Below are 26,877 nucleotides of genomic sequence, written 5' to 3'. Positions count from 1 at the left end.
GAATAAAAACAGTTAAGTACTCTAAAAGCCTTTTGCTTGATTCTTCAAGATACATATGAGTAAATATTTATTTCCGAATCCTTTCTCAAATCCAAAGAGACCCCAAGAAGTCTTTATTATTCAGAAAGAGTTTGAAGCCAATTAAACTGTAAAACCAGGACAGGCAAAAAGATTATTCCAAGAAAATTGAGAAAAATAAAATTTTGAGATCTCCCTATGCTCTGCAGCTAGTCTGGTCTTGACTGTGAAGACACCTTGCACAGATTTCTTGACACAAATCATTGACTATATTAGCCAATGTTACTGTATCTGTTAACCAGTCAAAATGGAATTTTTCCTATAGAAATTCTCAACAGAAAGACTAACAGGATTGAATGAAAAAAAAAAGCTGAGTGATTTTGGCTTAATTTTTAAAGAAAATGAGTATTTTTGTTCAGTTTATGCATGAATTGTGCCATCTTGATGTTGATAAATGAAAGTTTTTCAAATCTTTAGGAGAAAGTTTTTTTCACTGTTCAGCAGTTAGTACTTACACACATTAAAGAAAAATTTAGTTTCAATTTCTACATAGATTATCCAGTGAGTTTGTAAAAGCAAAAACAAACTCCAAACTTGAATCATAATCCTTTTTTCCCCAAAGACAGAAACCTATTCCAAATAACATAATTCCTTTACTGTCTGAAAAACTCTAAGATTATGAGAAGAAAAATAAACAAGTTAAATACAATTTCTATCCATGCTTCCTATTTATTAATACTACAAAATCTAACCTTTCTATTTCATCTTTGAAAAGTTAGGGGATTTCAACCTAGTTTGATGTATCTAGACCTTAAATTATGAAGGCCATTCAAGTGAGGAAGTGACACAAGTTTACACAACAAGAAAAATATAGAGAAAAGATATCACTGTGAAGTAGAAATGATGCTCTAGAAAGAAGCTGCCTCTACAATCTGACTTCCTAAACAATGAGAGGTCATTTCAACAAACTCATAACTTTCCTACAACAATTACAATGTGTTTTAACGGAAACAAGTTACAGCTAGGCTTTCCTCTTGTGTTCAATACAGCTCCATTTGATATTCTCTTAAGGACAGCAACTGGTCTCTGCAATACATCCTCACTTGAGAAAACAGCAGTAACTGACAGATACTGACCTTTTTAGCAAGCAAAAGGAACTGAGACTATAGCTAAATCTGAGTATCACATTGCAAGGCTGAGTGGGAGGGAAAAAAGTGCTTCATAGACCAGGAAAGCACATCTCCAGAAAGGATTTTAATGCCTCTTCAGCTGCTACCTAACTAACATGTGAATCTAACCATTAAATTCTCCATTTCTAATACATCAGTCAAGAAAGCCTCTTTACTCAGAGGAGTAAGTGTCTGGTAAAAACAATCTCCATTATAGGCTGCAGCTCTGAGAACCAATTTACTACTCAGAGAAGGTTCAAAAGCAACAAAATTATAATCCAATGAAACCTTTTTCTTGGCTCTTAGATCCAAGATACATGAGTGAACAAACAATCAAAATGTGGAGAGCCATAAAATGCGTGACAGAGAAGGGGATACTGCCTGAAGGACTCCAAGATGAGTAACACAACGGGGCTGCCACCACTGTGGGCACCAGGCACGCCCCTGCACAGGGGAGGTCCACTATCTCCATCCATTTAGTCTAACCCTGAACTGTTGCCCACACACCAAAAACAACCTCCCTACTACCTCATCTCAATTCAAAAAACTTTTGAAGTTATACTTTTCTTGCCCAATGTGAATATCTGACATTCATTAGTAATGTAATCTTATTTTCCTCAACTTGAGAATAAGCAGACAAAACCTGACATGATACACTTTCTTTTTTTAAGAAAAACTATGTGACAAGATTTCTAATACATAAACAATTTATTCAAGTGTTTGAAAAAAGAATATTTGTTACATACCTGACCATCTAAATCAAAGGCCAAGCAAGCTATACCATGTGTGTGAACGTCCTTCAGAACAGATACAGTCTGCACAGTGTATGAATCCCACACGCAGATGTATGGTTCCTTCCCAACTTGACCTGTTGCCACCAACACGCGTTCGGGATGCAAAGCAAGGCTGCCAAAAAAAAGATATAAAATATTTTTGCATGAAACTTTTGTATTTGCCTAGTTAGTTGCATTAATTTTTTTCCTTTGAAATTATTTTACAATATTTTCCCATTGATAGTCAATATTAAAAAGTCATTTTACGCCAGATTCCACAGTAGCTGTAAAATTATCTTAATATAGTACATACCAACATCTTTCTTGAATTAAACCTTCAAAAGCCTTCTACATTTAAATTAACTGCAAAATAGTCAATAATCCTTGTTCCAAAAGTGTTTACTAAACTAAGTCAGATTTTCATGCACTAAGAGAAATACCTTTTTTCCTTTCTTTCTACTTCTTAAAAACACAAGCAATGAAAAACAGAAGTTAGTGTTGAACTATCTACACACCAATCATCAATGGAGATATGTGGGCATCTCCAGAAGTTCTATATTCCACACAGTATTTGACATACTTTTTATGGCAGGACAGCTTGCTGGAGCTGTCTCTCTGCTGATTGTACAGCAACCCAAAGCATGACTAGCTTAGACTAGAGGCAATGACTACACTTCAGATGACCCAACGGAAGAGCCATGAAGATTATCTCAAATGTCTTAATTTTAATATAGAACAATTGGGAGTAGCTGGTTTTGAATAATTATTAACTTTCCGCATTTCCTAATAATTGTACAGAATTTTCTTATAGCTTGTATTTCAGTCTTTCTGAGTGCACTTGAGGATCCTCAGAATTGTTTTGCCAAATCTGGGACCATTTCTAGACCAAGCTAGAAAACATGCTAGTCAACAAGATATTTCCTCATTTTGTTTATGCCAGCAAGCTGTAAGGGAGGACTCGAGGTCTGAGCATTCAGATTTCATAATACAGAAAAGTAAGAATATATTCTAACAGAAAGCCAAACAAACTACTTGATTAAATTCCACACATACTAGATAACAGCAGTCCAGAATGATGTAGAAATACCACATGTAAGTCAGAAAGACATAATTTCCAAAGTTGGCTGTTTAATTTGGCTAAAAAGTTTCCTAGCCTAATGAATCCCAGGGTAGTGAGTGATCTTGACAGACTGGGGGACAGAACCACTAACAACACACAGGAAATATATTTATCTTCTCAAAATCACTTGGAAAGGAGAAAGGTTGAGCACTTTGCAAAGGTAAGATGATCTTCATACCTGAACACAGGTTTTGATAAATAAAGTTCAAGGGGTGGAGACAAGGTAAGTCTATAAATATAGACAAAACAGCAAGGTTAAAGCTAACCAGGAAATTACCAGGAAAAAATATCCAATTCAAAAGATGTATACATTTTCTATATACAGAAAGAGCAAGAGAAAACCACATTAGAAGATGCTTAATATTTTATGAAGTTTCACTACAGTACACAATACACTTCTATATTTTTTCTGTTTTAGAATAGCAATTCAGCTGGTTGATACTGCTTGACAAATTCCATGTGCACAACTCTGAGCAGAACTTCTAACTTCAAAGTTGAAAAGGTAAAAAGCCTATGAACCTTTCCGTTTTTCTTTGGGAACTTCTGCTCTTTGCTACTGCCCGTTATCCTCAGCACCAGGATAAAGTAACCAACATGTCCCCACTTTGGTTCACTTCACTTCCAGAGCTGTTTCTCTAGTTCTTCCCTTCTTGATTATTTGACAGAGCAACTTCACAATTAAAAAACATGGCAGAAAGGAGCTGGCAGGCAAAACTTAACCACATTTCAATTCAGTTCTGCCACCTAATCCTGACTAACACCTGCACATCTCCCAGAGCACACAAAGGCAGATGGTGTACTCATAGGAAAAAGGAAAAGCATCTGGAGGGAGAGAAAATGCTGCATCCAAAATGATCTAAGTTTTAGAATGGCACCACAGAAAGGGAGCAATTAAACCAAATGGACAAAGAAATCTGAAAAAGAAAGTGAGAAGAACAAGCAAGAAAAAAGAGACGGAAACTAAGAGGCAAATAGAAAAAAACACAGCAGCCTCCTGTCTGATCCACCACCTCTTCAGTCCTGTCCTTATCTGTGCTACTAGTGCATTGTGCATTTTTAGACAAGCAAAAACCACCCTACAACTACACCAAAACACTCAGGCACCACCCTGGACACACACACAGGCAAAAGCACCCCCACACCACACATTACAAAACAATTTCCAGCAACCAAAAATTAGCTTTGCATGTTTTAAACTAAAGACCAGAGTCTGTAGAGAAACACAATGCAACAGAGATGGAAGGGACAACAGTAAAGGCACTACCATGGGAAAGGATAACATTGTCCTTAGCCCAAGTGTAGTGACTAATTTCATTCAAAGAATATTTGGTAAACATAGAGAAGGTCTTCTCTATTTCTAATGAATTAATGGCAAATAATAACCAATAGAAATATCACAGTACTAGTTCTTTCTACATCACAATACAGAGTACTGGCTTAAATAACTGAGCTCAAATTCTGCCTTGATATGGGATAATAATGCAGCACAAATTAAGATCCAAAGCCTGTATTTTAACCACAACAGACAACACGGTAGAATTACCAATGTCCTTCCCCTATCATTTCAGTCTCTATAGTAAACTGCTAACAACTTTTCTAGACAGTCATTGAAAGAAGAAAATATTTATACACCAAATATTTTAAGACAGTAAGCTTTTTTAAAAAATGCAAATATGGTGAGTTTTCAGGGAAACTGATTAGCAAAGCTGCTAGCAGCAGCTGAAGAAACACCTATCTGAAAATACCTGTCCGCATCTTTTCTTACAAACCAAGGAGTGAAGGACAGCTTAAAGTACTACCTGTAAGTATTCTATCTCACAGGCTATCAGAACAGATGAAAAAGAGAAGCTTGGAAAAAGTCAAGGGACTACTTTTTCTATTACCAACACTAAACCAATAGCTGTTACACTTACTTACATGATTTCCATATGAGCCATGAATGGTAAGACAATGTTTTTTCCTTAATACTCAAGTCTTGGCTATTATTAATCCCATGGAGCACCCTGCAGAATTATGGATCTGAAATTTTGGGTCCTCATCAAACATCAAGGATTAGACTCCGATTTTACGTTGTATGGTGACTCTTTTCAGTTCTTTCATTGGACTATGAGTGATCAAGCAACCCCTATATGTATAGCAATTAATACAAAAATACTGTATCTGAATTTAACCTCTAGAGCAAAAGCATCGATACAATTCACAAATTTGGGAATTTTCATTGTTAAAACAGCCCTGAGCTAAACACTGTAAATAGTTCCCTAGTGCAGAAAGAAAAAGTTTAACTAGAATGGGTGCCCAGAAATGAGTAACAATGAACACTTGCCATATACGGACTATATGAACGCGTGGATGCGATGCAATTAACAGGATCAAACAATGAGTTTGAGCTCTCTCTCTGGATACTCCGGGTAAGATCTTCAACACACCTCTACTGAGATGTTAACTTCATACAACTCTGGGATGGTATCTGCAATAGCTGCTTGCCATTCATCCATTCAGTTCCTGACGTCAGGCAGAAAAGTATGAGTACGGCTCAGCTCTAAAGGCAGTTTTCAAATCTGTTAGTATGGGACCTATGGGCTTAGGTACAGAGTCCCTCACAAATATTTTCTTGCATTTTTTTTTTCTTAGGGAGAAGAAAGAGATTGGTTAGTGGCATAAGAAGCTCTGTACTCAGAAGAAGACTTGTGTTCCCTTTACTGCACTCAGAAGGAGAGAACTCATGTTCCCTTTACTATCCTGGTAATGAGAGCTGGTATGACCTATCCAGCTTAGACTGCTGAAACTGTGCTTGCATCTAGCCCACACAGCTAGACTGTAAACTGGTGCTTGATTTCTTTCCTCTTCCTTGAAGGATGACTAAGCTGATGAATGAGATACTGCTGCTTCTCAAAAAAGGAAACAGATATTCCTAATGAGACAAGTTCTTCAGGCCTCCTTGTTTGCCTCTGGCTTTTCTGACCTGGGCTTTTCAACAACAGACGTTAGATCTAATGTCGTGTCTCTGAAGAAGTAGATATGTAAGAACATGTCCAAAAGGCAAACATGATCATGAAAAAAGCGGGTATTAAGCTAACAAACTGCTAAGTCAAATTAATTTTTAAACTGGCTCTAGAACTTGGTACTTCTTAAAAGAGTTCAGAAACAGAAAATTCAAAAAACATGCTTGTCACTGTTGCAACAAGCCAAATAGCTGGACTTGCAGTGAACTGAGATTTCCACTGATATGTCTGAATGACAGGTCTTTTCCGAGCCAGATATTCAAATTGGGCTGAAATGCAGTAGTAGAGTTTTAACAGTATACTGAAAAGGGATATGTTTCTCACTTTAGTACATTCACACTCCTCTTTTTAACACATACAGAAAAGGTTCTTTCTCCCTTTCAGAGCAATAGGTAAGCATTTCCCAGCATTTTGACCAGATCCATGCACTACACAAGACCAGTGTTAGATTATTATATTAAATACTAATGGCACCCAATGAAAAAAAAAACATAAAACCTGCCCATGTTGTATCTGCGTGGAATGAGACTAGAGACACGGATAAGACCCTCCAATATGTGTGAGCTTTGTAGTGGCAGGGGATCCTGAAGGAGAACAGTCAATAATAAACTACTTGATAATAAAATAAATTAAGACCTTTTTTTTCATCTTTACTTGGTTTGTGCTGAGAATTAGCAGGCATTGATTAATACAGACAAGCTGCAGACAAGGATACAGTATTAAAGATGATGTTTCCTTAGCAACAATATTGGATGAAAATCCAAGAATATATTCATGTGACTACTCCTGAGCTTCATAAAACTAGGGCACCAGTAAAAATGCACAAAAGAATACTGCAGTAAAATAACAGCATCTCAGACATCTATTAATTAAGAGTTAATTTCGAGTGTGAAATTGTTTCTATGCTTAAATAAAGCAACATATTTTCATGGTATGTTTACAGACATTTTACATACAATTGAGAATATTTTCTTATTTGCTGTCATTTATCCATGTTTCCCAGAAAGAATAACAGGGGAAGGTACAAACCATTTCTGTCATACTATTTAAGATCTTAAAGCAGAAAGAGCTGTAATCAGCAAACACCTCTCATCAAAGTTTTAGCAGATCAAGTCAGAGCACACTGACAAAACAAAGCAGTACTTGTAATGGAGCATCAGCACTGGCCTTCCATATAGTTATTGCCTCAGCACCAATAATGTCAAATATGGCTTTCTGAAGATTCCTTAAATTGCACAAGCATCCAATTTCAAAGTAAGAGAGTCTGAAGGGGAGAAAGGGCCGGTGAACCCACACTGTACATTGGTTATTCCCAGCTGCAGTTTATCTCATTATCATTCCATATTTTCTCCTCTTGGATCTGAATGTTTTTAGATTAACAAGAAACATGTATAAACAACCCAGAGAATCCTAAAGATTGCTTTGGGCTTCTGTCTGTTCCTGAACTCCACAGAAGGGGCAAAAAAGAGAAATCAGATGTACTTCAAAGAGAAGGAAGGAGTTACAGAGTAAAGCAACATTGATGCAAAGTTCCCAACTCACTGAATATGAGAACTGAGTAAAAAGATTCTGGGAACTATATGCCCTTCTCTGAAGATGTCCATTTTCATCTTGCATTCTCATATCCTCCACTGCTGAGGAAGGGATTGGCTTTAGCTTTCTAGTAAGTTATCATCTCTAGAAAACTGATTAAAGACATTGCCCTTCTTTTCAAATATGAATGATTTTGCCAGTGCCAGTAGGAGAACTCATGGTTTGACCGAGTGAAATTGCTGAATTTTTACCAAGTCTATGTGATCTTGACAATTTAATCACCAGGTTTTCACAATTTGAGGAAGAAATTTCTTTTCTAATATGCCTCTTGAAAAAGAAGACAGCAAAATTACTTACATGTCCCTAGCTAAAGAATCTTCTCACATGAAAGCTAGAAATATCATCTACTCCAGAATCATTTGGAGTTAAATGTGCTAAGATAATGTCCTGTTATTCTTTATTAGCTATTCATAGTAAAGAACTGGTGGTACAATAATGTGACATACTAGAGCCAGAAGGTAAGAATCCCACCTAAAAAAATATTCAACTTCCTTCCTTCCTTCCTCACAAGACAATGAACAGACTTAAGACCAATTATTTAAACCATTATTACATATAAAGTCTCAAATATTACTCCCCTAGAACTAGCAAAAAAAAAAAAAAAAAAAAAAAAAGAGGAAAAAAAAGGAAAAAGGGAAAGGAAACCAGAAGTGCAAGATCTGTGGAGAGAGAAGACATAGTGCAATCAGCTGTCAGTAACTTAGGCAGGGGGCAGTGCAGCCACTCAGCTCCTTTGGGTCACTAGATTTGATGACACAAAAGAGATCCCTTAACAAATCAGAGAAGTACTAGTAAATTATTTGGTTAGGATTAGTGAGTCACAAAGTTAGAAAGCAGTCTTTCACTCCTGAACATGTGTGGTGAAAACCATACAAACCTACAAAATGATCACAGATTAAAAAACCAACACAGTTTAAAATTGAAGTGGAAACACTGATTTCCCATTCTAGACAGTTTAGAAGCTAAGAAACTACTTTACTAAAGATTATCATGCTGGAGCCACTTAATTATGGGGAAACTGAGACAAGCATGGCTATAAAACATGAATAGAATTAATTTCAAATAAATTTTGTAATGAAATGCAGTCTAGAAGGTGAAACTAAATTGTAGATACAAAAATGCTGCTAGCAAGGATTTTCTTGCTATTTTCTAAGCCCATGAGAGACTTTTCTCTCTCACAGAAGAGGTAGCAGAGTTATGTAAACAACCAAACACCTGCAACCTTGGAAAGTCTTGTTTATGGTACAGTAGAAAAATATTTTGACAATGAATGTTTTAGGATTTTAGCCAATCACCCCAAGGGGTGGCTGATCCTTGTCCAATTAGACTATGAAGAAAAAAGTCTATAAAAGAATTTGTAAAATAATTAAATAAATCAATCTTGCTGCACAATTCCTGCCTGCTGGATCTTCTCTCCTCCTCCTCCCTACGGCTGCGGGACACGGTGATATACCCTAGGGCCCAGGCCTGCGGTAATACTAAATGGCAAAAGTTCTTACCACATTTAAATTTACTCATTTTTCAGTGCACAAAGACTCATTCCATTGCCAAATTAGAAATCTACAGAATAAATTATTTAAGGCCAAAGAAGTATTTACTCCAAATTTTTTAGCCAAGACCATTTCAAAAGTTTCTTTTCAAAGAAAGGTTATTTTGGATGCTCCTGACTGTGCAAGTTAACTAAATTAACTTGCTTGATGTACAAAAATTTCTTGTTTCTAAATCTTTCACTACTACTAAAACCTTTTGAACAACCCTTTACCCAGTCATTATGATTTGCTGCTTCCCTACGAGATTTACAACAGTTTTTAACCACTGATCTTCCATCTATTATTTTTAAAATATATACTAGATCTTCTAGTATTGCATAGGAAAAAAAAAATCACAGAATGTAAAATTTTCTTTCATATTTCTGAACAAGTATATGAAACAGCAATTCAGTCTTTTCTCCTGTGGGACATACTGATGAAAATCTCTGAATGTGCAAGAACTTCTCATCTGAATATTTGAGTGGAATCACAGAATAATTAGTGACAATTTTTGAAAGGTTCTTCTTTTATACAGAAAGGTTATCCTGATAAAATTAGCAGTTGGCTTAAAGTAAGGAATGGTGGGAAGAAGGCAGTGGCAGAGCTGCTATTGAAAAAAGCTGAGATAAGCACAACATTCATCCTGTGCTTAAATTGACTGTATTTCATTACCCACCAAAGAAGGTTTAGAGCAGAGGAGAACACTATCTTGCCAGCCCTGGAGACTGCAGATACACTAGATTTCTTCAGGAGTTCTTGAGAATATCAGGCCTACAGGTATTCTGAAAATATTCAACAGAGATGTTTTCCTACAGGAAAAAAGTCAAGGATATCTGTAACACTTGTCTCAAATTTACCATCCTGGAATCTAACTTTGCACCCAGAAAAGTGAAAAGAACCAGGATACCACTTAAAGTTGGGACAACTTCTGAACCCTTGTTCAGAAAAAAAACTATAAAAATGAGATAAAGGCCACAAAAGTATATACACAAAAGACCATCTCCCAAAACAAACAAAATCCCCACATGTACCAGAACCATAAATAAAACAGGAAAGAAGTACAGGAAAACTAGAGAATATTGAAAGGACTCAGAGGTCAATGTGCAGTTGGTAGGTAATGAAAGATGTCGCCCATGTGGGCTCACAAAATTAATTACTGAAAACTAATAAAAAGGAGAAGGTGGATAAAGAACATTCATTAATAACACTTTCAAGAAAATACAAATCTTCTGCTTAAAATTTATGTTCATCTCAAGAATACTGATCCAGTTGACTAATCCCAATATGAAATGTAATGTAACATTCATTCTCATAAGCACATGCTGTAACCTGCAAAAGATAAAATCATGATTATTTATAAATTATTACTGAATAATGTTTCAAAGGCTATTCATTTTTGTGGTATCAATTTCTATGGCAGAAGAAACAGCAGTTAAATAAACAGTTAAGCAGAAGAGGAACCTGTAACTAAAAACCACAAATACCACCTAACGTGCAACCTTCATCTAAAAAAACCCCCAAACCAAACATTTACCAGTTCTTCAAATATTCCTGTTATTTCCCCAAGTACTCCAAAAGGCTATTTCACTTAAAATGTCCCACTTTGCACAATAAATCTTCAGGCAATTTCCAAATGCTGTCAGATGCCTTGTCTTGATCTAAGATAAAGCATAATTCACCTTGTTTGCTCTTGTAGAGAGATTATAAGCAGGAAACAGGAATTAGCATAGTTCTAAAAGTTTATACTGTTTCTAAAGGTTTATACTGTTGTCAGCTAACCAAAACATAGAATTAAGCCACTCATTCTGCATGCTAACTGTCTTGATAAAATGGAGACATCTAACCACCATGACTAAAATTCGTAATTGTTTTAAAGTGATTTTCATATTTAAATACATTTTGGGTTTTTTCCACAATGGCATCTATATATAATATTTGCATGCACTTATATCACAGTCTGACATTTTCAGGAGCTTTGTTCTTGAAATAAGTTACCCTATGGCTCAGAAAATTGAAGGGTCACTGTTATTTTTAAAATATCCAACTAGATTTAGTCACAAGAAATGTCCCACATAAATAGAAAGAATCAAAGCAGTAAAACACTCTTTTAGAACATTGTTATAAAACTATGTTATATCTACAAATTTCATTCTCAGTTGTGGTAAAGTAAAAAAATATATTAAGTAATCAGGAGTAAAATGTATGAGCTAGAAGTGAGAACACAATGATTTTAATGTAACTATGAGCAATTTATAAACATGATTTTCAGCTTGGACACATTTTCTTTATTATTAGGTATGGTCCTTTGCCTCAGTTTTGTTTCTTTTCTCTCAGTTGAATTCTTCACCTTAATCAAGCATTTTATTTACATGCAATTTTATGGCAAATATCTTATCAATATACATCATATGAAGCCAAAGTTTAAGGTGTAATACTTCCTATAGTCAACACAGTGTAAAAGGCAAATGAAAAATTTCCCTAAATGCAATCTGTCACCAGTCTGACTAAACCATCAGTGGAAGTACTACTGCAGGTACCTCTAAAGCTGATCATTTTGTCCAAACTGACATTATTCTCTCCAGTTATGCCACTCACTCTCTGGATACATTTCTCTTGATTCTTGAATTCAAATCCCCAAAAAATGAGCCCCTGAAAATATTTATCAATGATGACCTCACAAATATTTGAGCAGTTAGAAGTTGGACATTGCTGTTAGACTAGAAGGTTTGGTTTTGGGATGGGGTTTGGGGGGGTGGGGGGACTGGATTTTTGGGGGTTTTTTGTTAAAATGATTTGTGCTTCTAAAGCAAAAGAATCAGACTGACCTTTGCATACAGATAGGAGTATTGATCCATCCTGTCTGCAGCCCAAAGCAATAGGCACTACAAAGGAACTCCTCTGAAAAAGCTTGGAAGACCAAACAGTGAAATTAAATTAGAAACGTATGAAAAATGGTTGGAAGGATTGTTCACTGTATTTTCTGAACTAATATCTGAATACCCAGGGCTTTCATAGAAGAATAAGCATGAGGCACCATCTTACAGAACTTATTCAAAACAAAAGGAGTCTACCAGGAAGCCTCTCAAAAGTAATGAGGATTCCTAGTTAAAGGAAAGTCTTTTGCAACTAGGCTGAGGATAGCTACTCTGAAGAAAAGATACAGTATTTCTGTGGAGATTTAAGAATGCAGGTATCCTCTAGCAGTTAGGTAAAGTAACAAGAAAAACTGCTTTTCTAACAGAATTGGTCTCACAAAAACATCTTACTTCAAATGCAGAGTAGTAGTGGTGTTATCAGACGGTGCACACACTGGAATTCTTTGTGGTTTCTATTTTTTGCAATATAAAACTGATAGGTACCATAAGCCCGGCTTAAAAATTCAATCATACCTTTTGCTACCAAGAGTAAAGGCAATCTTGGCTGATTCTGACCTTTTTTTGTGCAAATCAAGCACTGCATTTTCAAAGTCTATTACTACGGTAATAGCTACAACAGCAATGCAAATGATGATACTGGGTATTTCTTGTACAAATGAAAGACTTTCGTAGCCACTGGGGTAATCAGAGCAATCTGTGCCTAATGGAAGTGATTTGTATGTATCTATAACATTCTGTAAGATGCTTCACTGTTGCACCAGGTGATATTCATACTACACCAGATGACACACCAGAATCTCACTGGGCAAAAAATCTTCACTACATGTTTCAAGAGAACATTCAACATCATCTAGGTTAAACATTCAACCAAATTATTAAGATGGTTATGGGAGGTTTCACACTCTGCTACCTAAGTTCAAGGAAAATTATAGCTTTATATTTCTTTCCAAGGTATTTCAAGAGCTCAGTAGCTTTGCTTACCATGTGAATGCAGCAAAACCAATCATTTATTTTAAGTCAAATAAATATATTGTGAATAAACCAATTTCCTTGATCATACTATAATAGCATTATAATTTAGGTGTATCTTAACAAATCTAAATTTTAATGTGAGCATATGATTCATCTTTATCAGTACAGATTAGACATCTTTGCCACTTTTATGAATAATTAATTATTTTTCCCTTAAAGTCCTTGATGCTAAACAAAAGTGCTGGCCTACATCACAAATACAATTCTGTAAGTTGTATAATAATACTTTGAAAAACTAGATAAACTACATCTTGAAGTGAAAAAAAGCCCTTGAGATATTATAAAAGGTAGCGCTAAATTCTATGGATCTTTCAGCTTAATGTCAGTGTCAGCCTAAACTTCAAAAACCCGAAAATGTAGATGACATAAAACCAGAAACATCTTTTTGTAATTATTTCAGGTTCTGTTTCAAGCACACATCTTTTTTAAAAAGCCTACAATGCTTGTGTTATTAATCACAGTAAAATCTAAACTGATTTCTTGATATGTCATACAGAACACGTACCCTATGGTTTTCAATCTAGAACAATTAGAGGGGGATAAAAAAATCAACAATTCAATTTTATTGAAACATGCTAAGTTACTGCCCATCACTATCATAATAACACTGCAAACACAATAAGTTAACCCCATAATGCTGTTAAAAAATTGACAAGGAGCATAATCTACTTTCTTCCCTATATCAAGAGAATGACTAACAAATTGAAACACTGAAAACGCAGGTAAACAGAAACATAACTTCTTTGACTGCAATTTGGAAAAACTAAAAGATTAGGGCAGACCTCAAAATTTCTGCAGAAATACTTCAAAAATTTTACGAATCAAATATTATTAAGCCTTTGGTTACACTTCCTGTTCTTCTCAGACGTTGTCCTAGAGCCTCATGTTGTTGCAATAGCTCTGAGAAAAAGACCCAAGTACCAAATCAAGAATAGCATTTTCTACAGAACCAAGATGTTTTCCCATTTAAGTATTGACCTGACCCTGCCTGTGAGCCCTGACAGAATCAGATCAGAAGGTGATGTGACTGCTGGCTATGAAAAGCACAATGCATGAAGGCAAGCTCCTAATCCTGTAGCTCCTTGCTGTGTTGATCTACTTTAATCAACTTCTAGTATGTTTTAAATGTTCAGTTCTAGTTGGATATTTTTGGTATTTCTATTCATGCAGTTTTAATCAGGAAAAATAAAGTTTTCAATGGTGTGCAGGTGTATTAAACAACCGGCTTATTTTAGTCTCACTTCAAACTGAATCCAGGAAATATTTTATTCTGTATTCCTAAAATATTTTCATTTTATCAAACAAAATCCAAGAATTTTTTTTTAAAAAAATGACAAACAAAACTCTTGATAAAAAAAAAAAAGAATTTTGTAATGAAGATTCAACAATAAATCCTCGATAAAATCTTTCAGACAGTATAACATCTTCCACAACAGGTCTAGAGCTACCCAGAAAACTTGGTTTTCCTCAGGGAGAAGGCACATCACTGTATTTCATCTCTCCCCTGATCTGTTTAAGATATGAACCCAAATCTTCCCTTCAGACTTTTACACATTTGACAATTTGAGACCACTTAGCATGAAAAAGCATGAAAAGCTGGGAAGAGCTTAACTGGGACTTTGTCCTTGTGAATGACAGCATAAAATGATCATCAGGGTAATTATCTCACCCCTTGCCCTAGCAATTGCTTCTGCTGCAAGAAATGCCATTTTGACTGATAGACAAAAGATACTGAAGCTAGAGGCTTATAGGAGGACTGCTTAGTTTAATTATGACATAATTTAGGTTCTATTTAAGTCATTACTTCCTTCACAGAGTGAAATAAACTGAGTATGCTCAAGAAGATCATCTGGAGATGATAAAGTGAGTCAACTGATTTATCTTTAGTATAAACAAAAGAACCATGACACCATATAAGCCCAAATAATAAGCTAAGGAGATGACTTGATTTTTCAGCTGGAAATATAAACTTTCTGGGGAAAAAGAGAAATCAGTTCCTCTAAAGATCATATTCAGAAAAGAAGAATGCCTTAATGGCTTATTAACAAAGTACAATAGCTTGGTGAATTAACCTGTTCAAGTGATTTGAGTGGCTGTCATCGACCTCTCAGAATGGTACATATTACATGACTTCAGCATTGCTTTCATTCTTTGAAGCAAGAACATGGTTTCCTCATCAAGTGCAAATGGAGAACGAACCCCAGGTGCCGTGTTTGAGCAGGAACCCACCAGCACACACCCCAAAGCCCATTCTTTGTTACAGAAAATGAACCATTAAAGGTATTTCATTTCACAGTAAACATTCTATTGCATATCAAAACCCCATAATCTATTGTTAATGTCTAATTTTCTTCAAGAAAATATAATTTGAGAAATTATTTCCTTAACTAGATTTACATTAAATTAGTTTTATTTGAATTTGTGTGTGGGAAGAAGGTAATAAATAATGTTTGTAGTCAAAACACTGAAGCTTTCAAACTGAACCTCCAGTTCTGGAAACTCACACTGTTCAGCATGGGCCTACAGCTTTTATTTTTGGATGGAAAGTCACTTGACTTGTCACTGGGCACCACTGAAAAGAGCCTGGATCCATCTTCTTTACACTTTCCCTTCAGCTGTTTATAAAATTGATCAGATGCACTCTGAGCCTTCTCTTCTCTGGGATAAATGGTCGCAGCTCTCTCAGCCTTTTTCAGAGAGACGGTCCAGATTCTTAATCATCTTTGTGGCCCTTCAATGGACTTTCTTTAGTAGTTCCACATGTCTCTTGTACTGAGGAGCCCAGAACTGCACACAGTACTCCAGGTGCAGTCTCACCAGCACTGAGCCAAGGGGAAATACTCCTACCAAGGAGTTTCTTTGGGACTTAAGAACAAAGACGGGTTTCCTAACACCATACCTAATAATCCAGACTGTATGTACCTTGTATGTTTCCGAAGTATTAGACAAGCAATATTTTGAGGTGTTTCTATGCATGATCCATTTCACATTTGAAGCATAACTGTAAAATGGATTTTATTCCCGTTTTCGTCCAGTACAGATATTAGAGGATACAAAGGGGGATGACTGGCCTTCTTCAATGGCTATAATTATTGAAATAGTTTGGGAGATTACCTTTCTGCAAATGAATAAACAAGAGAGTTCTCTTCTAGAAAGAAAGGTCTGGACTGCATAGAATTCAAGTGCATACAAAGAATTCCTCACCAGAACATGCCGAAGCTTTTTTTTCCTCTGTCACATTCATAATTCAAAAGACAGAAGAGGTTGCACATGATAATTAAGAAATTTTTCCTTATAAGGCAACCATGGTATTCACTCAGTTAAATTCCCTGAAATCCAAAATACACAACTGATCATGAAATTCCTACTGAAATTTCACAGATCTACTGCCAAAACAATTAATAAAATTTCACCAGACGAAGTGTTGTAGCTGAACCTAGTCTTTATTGCTTAATATTTGTGCTTGACTGTCATCTGCAGTTCAGTCAGAAACATACACCATTTATTCCAGACAAGAACAAGACAATAAACCTGACAGCAGATACCCCAACTTTCAATTACTTCAACGATTTGTTGAGGTTTTTTGAGAACTAGGATGAATCTTAAGGTGTTAAGACTACTGGTGGAACACAAAAGATGGAAACAAAATAATTTCCCTCTATGTTCTTGTGAAACGTGTTAAGTTCCTTTTCTGAAAAAATATTGTCTTTTTTCATAATTTTTTGTGATTGCTAGAATCTTGAAAAGGGATCAAAGAGAGGCAGAATGATACAATGAGGGGGTAGAAATACACAGCATCTTTATTAAAAAAGTCCAACAGCAGGTCATCCAACGTCATAACAATGCACAGCTAATGAAAAGAGAGGGTGAGGAAAAGATCTGTTGCCATTCAAAACTAGGATATGACTAATCACTGCATTGCTAGAATTTCTGTTTGCAAACCATAGCTGACAGCCACACAGAGGAAAGCTGGACCTGACTCCCGGGGAGCTTTATCTAGGAGCAGTCTTAGAAAGCAGCTGACAGACTCCAAGGATTTCTTAGATGTTGATGGTTAGACTAACATTCGGAGTGCGACAATAAATAGATAAATTGGAGTTGGCAGACAGCACTAACACCAGAGAGCACAGATGATACTAGTGGTTGTGGTTTTCACTAGAACCTAAGAAATGCTGACACTAAAAAGAAATTGTTTATTTTGCCTGGAACAAAGGAAAAAAATCATAATATCTCAGGAAGGACAATCTCCTGTAGACTGAGCTGAAATTTGAAATATAAAAAGAACACAGTTTTAAATAAAGTGCCTGGACAGACCACAATTTAGGGTCCAGAGGTATGGCTGCTTATTTTTATTCCTTGGAGAACAAAGCTTGGTTAATTCCTACAGAGTTCACAGCAACAAGAAAAATTGTTTTAAGAAAAGCCGTGATTTAGACAAGCAAATTATTTTTTGCTTTGTCTGGAAACAGCCAAACCCTATCTCCGTAAGAATACAGACAAATGCTCTGCCATTCTTTCTACCTGTCTTGCATATACCTCTGCTCCCTGTAAACATGCAATTTACCTCTCTACAGTCTTGGATACAGAGGGGCACAAAGGGGGAAAATAACCACAGTTTGGTTTTAACCAAACTGAAAGTAGAGCCATTTCTTTCTCCTCTGTCTTTGTAGCAGGGTATTGGTTAGTTTCTGGTACTAGAACTTCTAACAGTAAAGAATTTCAATGTTTTCTGAATAATTTTTTAGAGTTATATTTGCCCTAAAAGCAGAACACTGCCTGAGTCCTAGGGCAGATGATGCATGATTTCTTTCCCGCAAGTTAGTCCAAGACAAGGAAAAATATACAGACTTCAGACAGGCAGGGAAATTAACTTATTAGACACAGCCTATGGTTGCTCAACAGCAGAGCTATAAATGCCATTATCAGCAGAGATTCAAGAGTTCTTACTAGCATAAAGTGTGCCAGCTACTACCTTAAGCAACTAAACCTAAATGTACCACAAACACCTTAATCAAGTAGTCACAGAGATAAACTTCTAGGAAGAATATACAAAAGCACTATTATTTGCCAGCTAGCTCACATAATGGATATTTAAAAAGTAGGACAGAGATAACAACTTTTCCTCATTTGTCTCCTTCTGACATAGAAACATAATTCTTCTTCTTTCTGTGACTGGCACAGTTGTGTGGTTTGTTTTGTGTCAGCATAATGTTGCAAAAGGAGAATTACAGATAAGTGCTAAAGTTTGAAATCAAGAACAGACATCATGGAAAGCGGAATATGCACTTTTGCCAAGTCTACTGAAGATCTCAAAAAGATGCACTGGTTTAACCTCACATTTTGATTTTATTTTTCAATAGCATCATCAGTGTCAGATGAAAAGTTAATTCCCAGTAAAATTCCAGTACTTTGAAGCCCACAAAAAAAAAGATGGTCACAGGGCTAGCATTAAGGGGGGGAAAAAAAAAAAAAGAAAGAAGCAAAAAAATGCATCAAAAAGAAAAATTATTCACAAGTCACCTTGGAGCATGTCAGCAGTCTCCTTGGAGCACATCAGCATAGAGAATTGTCCTAGTGACATTATGACATTAAAGGCTTTTGCCAGTGGACAGCCATTTTAAAAGGTGGATAAGTTCACGCTTTCCAATTTTCTCACCTTACATCAAAAAAAATACAATACATAAATATGCTTTTGCTAGCCCAGACAAATAAGGAGCCTCAACATGAGCATGAGTTTTACAGTATGACAAGTAAATGCTCTGAGGGGGCATCTTCTGAAATCTTGATACAGATCAGGTTTAAATACGTTCACCCTAAGGTCTCTCTGAAGAACAGCCCACATTAAATAACCTATGATCCTCTAAATCAGTAAAATTATGGAGAGAACGAAGTTAAGATCTAACCTGAACACACCAAGATACTGTTTCTTCCTTGTCTACCAGAAAGCAAACCATTCTACACATCACAAGCTAGTCTGGTGATTCATTAAATCCTAGAGAACACACACTTGAAACCAGTAGCTTTGTAGGAATAACTTGCATTTTCACTCAGTACTAGCATCTCCTACACATACACAGCCCAGGCTGGACAGGGAACTTCCACAAACACAGCGGACATCCAAGTTATGCTGCCGGCAACAGATCAAAGCAAGTCACCTGAGATTTCATGTACAAGATTTTTCTCCTTCCTTACTCTTGAAAATGCAAGAAGCTCAGTTATCTGCACTCCCAAAAGATGCAAACTTTCAAAGTGTTTCTGCATCTAAGTGACACTTTCTACAAGTGTTCGAATGCATCCTGGAGCTCAACAATAAAAATATGCAAATACATAAGAAACGGGAGAAAAGTAAGATTGAAAACATGTAACTGTATCCTCCAGAACAGTGAGTTGATTTCTGGAAAGTAATTCTCAGAAGAGATAAAAAACAAATATAAAAACCAAGAGGTCACCAGCAAGCAAGAAGAGTCCTTTTAAAAATGGATTATAACTGACATTGTTCAATTAAAAAAAAACCAAACAAACAACCAAAAACAGACTAATAAAAGACATTTTAAATGTTCTTAACTATCCTCTCCTAGCCCCAAAGAGTTTTCAATAGATCTGAGGGACAAAACACTGAAAGAGAACTCTCTTACTTTCACTGTACAGTTAACTGAGGCTGAGGGGTTTGGGGTGTGGACACTGTGATTAAAATTAAGATTAGACATTTATACTGAAAATAAATTATGTTAAAACATCTAATTACATAAAAAATCCTACAGCAGGTTTACAGGGTTTCATTTAACAAAAGGAGGTAAAACTTAAAAGCAGAACAAAAACTAACTGCTAGTGTAAGAAATTTCCAATGGAAAATGTCCTTTGACTGTCCATTACTCAAACAATACTGTTTTCTACTACTAAAGAAATGGTCTCTGACTTAAGAATTGCAGTTCCTCTCTCCTGATTGATGTTTACAATTACAATGTCATCCAAAGAACGCTAACAGTATAAAAGTTCTCATAACGAAGAGTACTAATAATATCACCATGTAGTGAGCAATATTTATGCTTAGTCCTTGTAGCTATGGAGCTGGGCTCATGGAAGTTTGATTCTTTAAATATATAAGATTTTCAGTCACCAGAACTGCTTTCACAAATGAGATCCTGTACTTGTAAAAAGATACTCAATCCTCCCATTGCTTTCACTGAAAAATCCCAAATATCTCAGCATTCAGACAGTACTTGTTGAGACTACTAGAGCACAAAATATATTAATTATTTTGCAATACAACAGTTAAGTTTATCTTCAGAGAGAAAATTTAGTAACACTGATTATTATATTACATAATCCCATTTTTGCACCTGCTTTTTGGTTTTTGCTTTTTGGGTTTTTTTTTTTTAATATTTGACCTTCCTATGACTCATTTAAATATTGAGAACTAACATGTTTAGGTAACCACATTGAGTCAGGAAAAGTGCAAGATGGCGCTTTAAATTGTACCATGTTGCATTTTAGAAAAAGTAGCAAGTGAAAGACTGATCACTGCAAGTCTGATCTTACTAGAAATAGCCACATTGCTTTTAAATCAAGCATTCTTCTTCAAGCATATTACTATTTCTGTATAGCTTTTGCATTCAAGAAGCATGCAAAATTCTAACTGCATAAACCTGAAATGCTTTAACATACTTAGAATTATATTCTCACGTCAATACAATTCAGAGCAGGAGAAACTCCGCTATGCTGGGCCATGGTACCACTCAAATCAAAGTACATACACAAACCAGACACATACACTTTCTCTCCGGTTAGCTGGCGTACAGCAGACTTTTTTTTTTTTTTTTTTTAATTTAGTACTAGTCTAAATAATTCTGTCACATTTTGGCCAAATGTAGCACACTGTACCAAAGCTGAGAGAGACTGAGCAGGAAACTGTTACCACACGCAAACAAAAAACTTGCCCGGTTGTAGCTCAAATCCATGTAATTCTTATGCTACAAGAAGTGCTACTGAAACAAGCAATGTCACTCGGAAGCACTCATGAATACACGGTATTAAATGTGTAATATTACACTACCGCGGCCTTAGAACAAGCAGTGAGCCACCGCTTCCTTAGCACAATAGCAAGTTGTGGGTCTGGATTTCCCGCAGCACCTGACATCATAGGTGGCTAGCAGTTCTTAAGAAAATAGTTTCTCCTGGATTAAAGTGAGAATGTTAAAACATTAAGCAATGCAAATAACAGTGATTCAAACTCCTGATTCAACATCCCTAGTACAACGGTCTACCATGGTACACTGACTAGGTTTCCTTCCCATGTTTAGCACCAAGGAGAAATATACTATGGAAGTGACACCCTTCTAAGGAACATTCACAGCCATACTTCAAAACTATTTAAATTTCTTCAAGAAGAAGACTTAAACAAAGGAAAAAAGTGGCCACTATGACCAAGTTTTCTAGTGTGTCTAAAAGTTTAAATGAAAGAAATAGCATCTATTCTGCTCCCTGCAGGCAATACCTGTTACTCATGAGTAACACATACAGAAGGTATGCCTTGGAGCATTAAGCATCATAATAACAGATTTTGTGCTGTAAAACCTACAAAAGACCTACAACAATATCCACTGCTAGCTCTTACCCCAACAGGAAGACCAAAACAAATCAGAATTTAAAATCCATCTGCAATGACACCTACTGGAAGGGAAAAGATTGATGACTCAGGCTCACATCTGCCCTTCATACTCCTCAAATTCTCTCATTGATCTCACAACACCACTAGGCTTACGAAAGCATCCTTGGAGTGGAAATACACACAAGAAATTACACCAGCACATTTTTTCTGCAACATCAGTTTGTAATTATTTTTTTAATGAACTCAGCACCTGAAAACATTCCCTGACAAGTGAACTACTGAGCTATAGAAGAAGCCTCAACTTCTCAAGAAAGGCTGTTCTTTTAAGATTACCCTAAAAGTTGCGTGAGTTACAGGCAGGCCACTAATTCCCCATGTAATCGTCGCCTCTTAAACACTAGACAAAGGTCTACCTGCTACAGATTAACCTCCTCCGCAGCCCAAGTGCTCCGGGGCACACACGCGATTACTGCTTCTCCTCCCGCCGGCCCTTTGACATTCAGGGACGGCGGGGCACCGAGCGGCGACCCTCGGGCTGCCGCGCCGGGCACAGGCGCCCGTACAAGTTCGGCACCGCGCACCGGCGGCAGTGGGGGACACACAACACGGCTGATTAAATCCGACAGCTAAAAGCCATTTCCAGGCTGTTTCTACCCACGGCGAAGCCCGGGCGGGGGGGGGCGGTGAGGAAGCGCTGACTGTCCTTGACGTATTTCGGTCCGCTCCCCGGATCCCCACAGCACCGGCGGGACGCGGATCACCGGCGCTGCCCGGGACGGCACCTGGGGCAGGCGGCTGCGGGGGGATACTCAAGCCCCGCTCCAGTGGGAAGGGAGGAGCGGGCGGGAGACGAGCCGGGGCTGTGCGGCCGGGACGGCCGGAGTGGGTCGGAGCCCGCGGCGGGATGCGGCCCGGGGACGCGCGGCGCCGGCGGTACCTGATGATGTCGTCCTGGTGCCCCAGGTAGAATTTTTGCCGGTGCTCCCGGGGGCTGTAGACCACGCCGACCCCCGCCACGAAGTAGACGATCTCCTTGGCCGCCGTGTAGTAGAGGTTGTTGCGGCACTGATGACCCCGGTAGCCGTAGACCCACTCCAGCCGCAGGTGGCAGCTCGGCGCGCTCCGGTCAGCCATGTCCACCCGCCCCCGCCAGCCGGGTATGGCTCGCTCCCGCCGGAGACCCCGCGGGAAGGGGGCGACGGGCCGGCCGCCCCCTCCGCTCGGCTGGGTGCCCGCCGCGCTAATCCCTGCTCGCCGACATGGATGCCCGCCGCCGCCGCTCGTCCGCCGCCGCCTCACAGAGGGCGCCGCCGCCCGAGCGCGCCTCGCCGCCCCGCGCCGCCAGACATGGCTGCGCTGAGACACCGCCCGGGACGCGGAGCGAGGGCGCGGCGCTGCTCCGGCCCCCCCGCGCCCCCGATGCGCCTGCGCCGAGGGCGGCGCCGTCAGCGGCCGGGCGGGCCCGGCGGGCTGCGGGGGGCGCGGGCAGCGGGGGCGACGCGGGACCGAGCGGGGGCCGAGCGGGGACCGAGCGGGGACCGGCCGCCGAGTGGTGGCGGCGAGTGGGCAGGCGGGAACGCGCTTCACCACCACGCGTCCTGGCGTGTCGCGGGGCTTTTTTAATTTACCTTTTTTTTTTTTTTTCCCTTTATCTTCTCCCCCTTCCCCAAGTTTAAGGGGTTTTTGTTTTTACTGCCCCTTCGGGGAGCATGCCCGTCCCTTGCCTTTCCCCGACGCACCGCCGCCGGCTCTCGGCAGCCACTGGGACTGGATGAGTCCCAGCCCGTTCTCGGCCGTGTGTGGAAGTCACCCCCCGCTCTCACTGGGGACCGGCGGCACGCCAGCTCCGTTTCATCCGAGAAGAAAATGTCAACTATAATTTTTAATGACGAATGGTTAACCCTTTCAGCCCACCGCCTGACTCACGCACCACACGGAAGTTACTTCCCCATTCAAGCCCTAATTTCCCCATACACAACTTTTCAGCCTCAGTTCTCAAAGCGTTTTACATAGCAGAGTCACCACTTTTCGACCTCACAGATGTGGAAGCGACTTTTCTGTGCTGCATGAGCCAGCAGTGCCGGGGAACCCCCTCGCCACGTCCAGAATTTTGGTCAGGAAAACGTGCTCCACCCCAGCTTTGTTACTCTATAGAGTACCTCGCTGGCTAAATAAATGAACATGTACATTATCATGCGAACAGCTTTGTGCTACAAAGCTGAATAGCTGTTCTAAAAGCTCCTGGGTAACTGACTGGTTTGACAATTTAAAATAAACCCAATCTTCTTCCTATTACTTTCAGCACAGGTTTGGCTTTCCAAGTGTATTTATTTTATCAGAATATATTTTTAAATCTCCATTTCTTTATTTTCTTTTGATCTTTTACTGTTTTATTACTCATATTGACTATTCTCCCACAAAACATCTACTTTTAACTAGTTAGTTCATGTTGGAGACATTTTTCCATTACTTTATTTTCGATTTAATTAAAGGGAGTTTTTCCCCCTAAATCTTTCTTGCAGAAACTTAATGTTGTATTAGTCCTTTCATTGTTTTAGAAAAATAATTCTTTTGTAAAAATGCATGCATTTAAGCATTCCAGCCAATTAACTTTATATTAACATATTTTCACAGTGTAAAACACTGACAGACAATATTTTTCTCAAGCTCTTACAATGACAATGTTTGTGACACCAGGCTCAGATGCAGCTTTCAGTCCTACACATTTAATGAAAACAACACAGCATGGAACAGAAATCTGCAGAGAGATTAATGCAGCCTGAAACTTACACCAAAGGAAACTTACCCTTCCAGGAAACATATAACTTTTAGAACTAAAGAAAAGGATTTTAATCCCTAATCAGGGCAAAAATCTGTATATACTAACCAACAGATAAAGCAAATCTTACTCTCAGAAAATCACAAGCAGTCTTTTCCCCTTCTATTTGCTTCCTAAACAGCTAGAGCACCTTTGAACTTGGGGAGCCACAGTTTCTCAGGAAGTCCTGAGAGGGGTAACTAGCCAGGGAAATGGACTGGACAGTTCTCAACTAGCTTGTCTTAGAACTTGAAAATGTATTATTCTTTCTAATCAGATGTTAATTCTGCATGGCTGTTCTGTGTTGCTATCCCATGGGAAAGGTGGATACAGAAAAAGTCTATAATGATGCCTAATCTCATTCTGGAAATTGGATTGATTATCAGCAGTCATAGGCATCTGATATATTTGACTTCTGCTGTTGCAAAAGCTCATTTGAAAGTGGGAGTATTTTTATGGCATAAATTAAGAATAGATTAATTTTCTATTTACTGCCCATATAATGAATATTTAAACATGAATGTACAAAAACCATAATTATGGTGTCTTTACTTTCTTCTACTCTCTATAAATACATATTTTTCTTAGATTAGTACTTAAAGGGAAATTCTGGATCTCCTGAGATCAATACTAATGCGTAGTATTAACTTCAGTGGAACTAAAATGTTAATCTTGTCATCTTACTTGCAACTCAGAAATTAGAGCAAGAGAGTATTTAGTAATTGAAAGTGAACAGGCTGTTTTCAGTAACTTGTTCCAAAACTAAAACTGAAGAGAAAAAAAAACCAGCAATCGGGAAGAAAATTTAATATGTAACGACATTGTCTTCAAGTGGAAGTTGCAGATCATGTTTTGTGTAATGAACAGAAGAACCCACAACCGTAGTCAGAAAAACTACATATATGCAGTGTGAGGATGGGAACAGCTGCACATCACATTCACCCCACAAACACTTTAGATTTTTCGGGAATTTACTGCTATCTCTAAAGTGGTGCATTTCCTGAGAGAAAATTATGAGAGGAAAACTATTCATTGTCATAGTTTACTAACCTTATGCTGATGCACAAGGTGTGCGAGGGAAATTTTACACACTTGGCATCTATTTTTGACAGGAATAGGAAGCAGTGTAGCATAACAACCTCTTCCTCTCTCTCCTTGCTCGGTCTAGCGTTCCCACTCGAGCACACATCATTCCTTTGGCCTCTGGATGTCTCCACACGTATCATTCACTCATAGCGGGCAGTCAACGCTTTGGGAACCACAAGGCCCCACAATGTCCCTCCACCAGCGTGGCATTCTTGTTTACGTTGCACATTTACCCCAGAACTCAGACAACCAGTCCGTGTCCATTCTTTTTCTCGGCAGACGCAGAAACTGAGCACGGCCGGTCCTTTCCGAGCTGTTGCGGGCCAGGAGCGCCCTCCGGTCGCTCGCGGCAGCCCGGGGCGCGCGGCCGAGCCTGGCGGGACGGGCACGGCGCTGTCCGAGGTGCTGATCGCTGCGGGCAGAGCACACCGGGCCAGGTGATGTTCGCAGGGAAAGGAAATCGCAGAGATTCCACAGAATACTCTGCGTTGGAAGGAACCCACAAGGATCATCGAGTCCAGCTCTTATATGGATGGCCCATACAGGAATCAAACCCACGACCCTGGTGTTATCAACACCATGCTGTAACGACTGCGCCAATCGCAGGGTCAGGTATGCTTTATTGCCACTACGGCTGCAGTGGGAAGCAAATGACCTTTCAGACAAACAAGACATTTTATGTTCTTCCAGTAAGTATTTTACAAGTGTCTGGCTGTTTTGCCTTAGCTGCCTGTGGTGGGTTTTATATCTTCCCTATTATGTCAGATACTCACTGCAAATTATGTTTCATTATTATACGGTGACATGGGAAAATCACCCCTCTAAATGAAATCACGTAAGTGGCATTTTAATGTTTCACAGTGTATACTTTTAAGAAAACATACTTCTTAGCATATTGCAAATATATTTACAATGTATCTCAAGTTCTGCTAAATGGAACAAGGCTTAGAGAAGTGATTTCTTAAACAAATGCTCTTGGAACAGCTAATTCCAGAGCACACAAGATGAGGGATTATTCTCTGTTAAATCCTAAGTAATACAGAGTAGCTGGTTCAAGTAGTAATTATATAATATGAAAGAGATGAACAACAGTGACAACATTAATTTCAACATTCTTGAGGATTAAAAGGTCTCAGTCTATTATGGGAACACAATGTCCGAAAAGAATATTTTGCAAAAACTAAGAAACCTACTTTTGAGAGAGTAATAAGAATTACCTGCTACCATTTCACAGCACTGAGGCAAACATGTAG

General features: G+C 38.4%; 1 protein-coding gene across 15 annotated transcripts in view; it reads right to left on the bottom strand.

The window, feature by feature from the left end:
• EML5 (EMAP like 5) overlaps window positions 1-23,003 on the bottom strand; it is a 111,376-nt gene extending 88,373 nt beyond the window's left edge. For 8 of the 15 annotated variants that reach the window (XM_048305408.1, XM_048305411.1, XM_048305414.1 and 5 more), the window contains exons 1-2: window positions 22,658-23,002; window positions 1,934-2,093 (exon numbers count right to left, since the gene is read on the bottom strand). In XM_048305408.1, coding sequence (XP_048161365.1) covers window positions 1,934-2,093; window positions 22,658-22,854 — 357 coding nt within the window. In that variant the 5' untranslated portion in view covers window positions 22,855-23,002. Of the gene's footprint in view, window positions 1-1,933; window positions 2,094-22,657 lie in introns of all 15 variants that reach the window. The other 7 variants (XR_007204043.1, XR_007204044.1, XM_048305409.1 and 4 more) reach the window with 1 other exon arrangement.
• Between the last annotated feature and the right edge of the window lie 3,874 nt (window positions 23,004-26,877).

The sequence above is a fragment of the Corvus hawaiiensis genome, chromosome 6 (genome assembly GCF_020740725.1).
Source record: "Corvus hawaiiensis isolate bCorHaw1 chromosome 6, bCorHaw1.pri.cur, whole genome shotgun sequence".
In the NCBI taxonomy this organism is placed as follows: Eukaryota; Metazoa; Chordata; class Aves; order Passeriformes; family Corvidae; genus Corvus; species Corvus hawaiiensis.
This window is presented reverse-complemented; position numbering and strand designations above follow the sequence as displayed.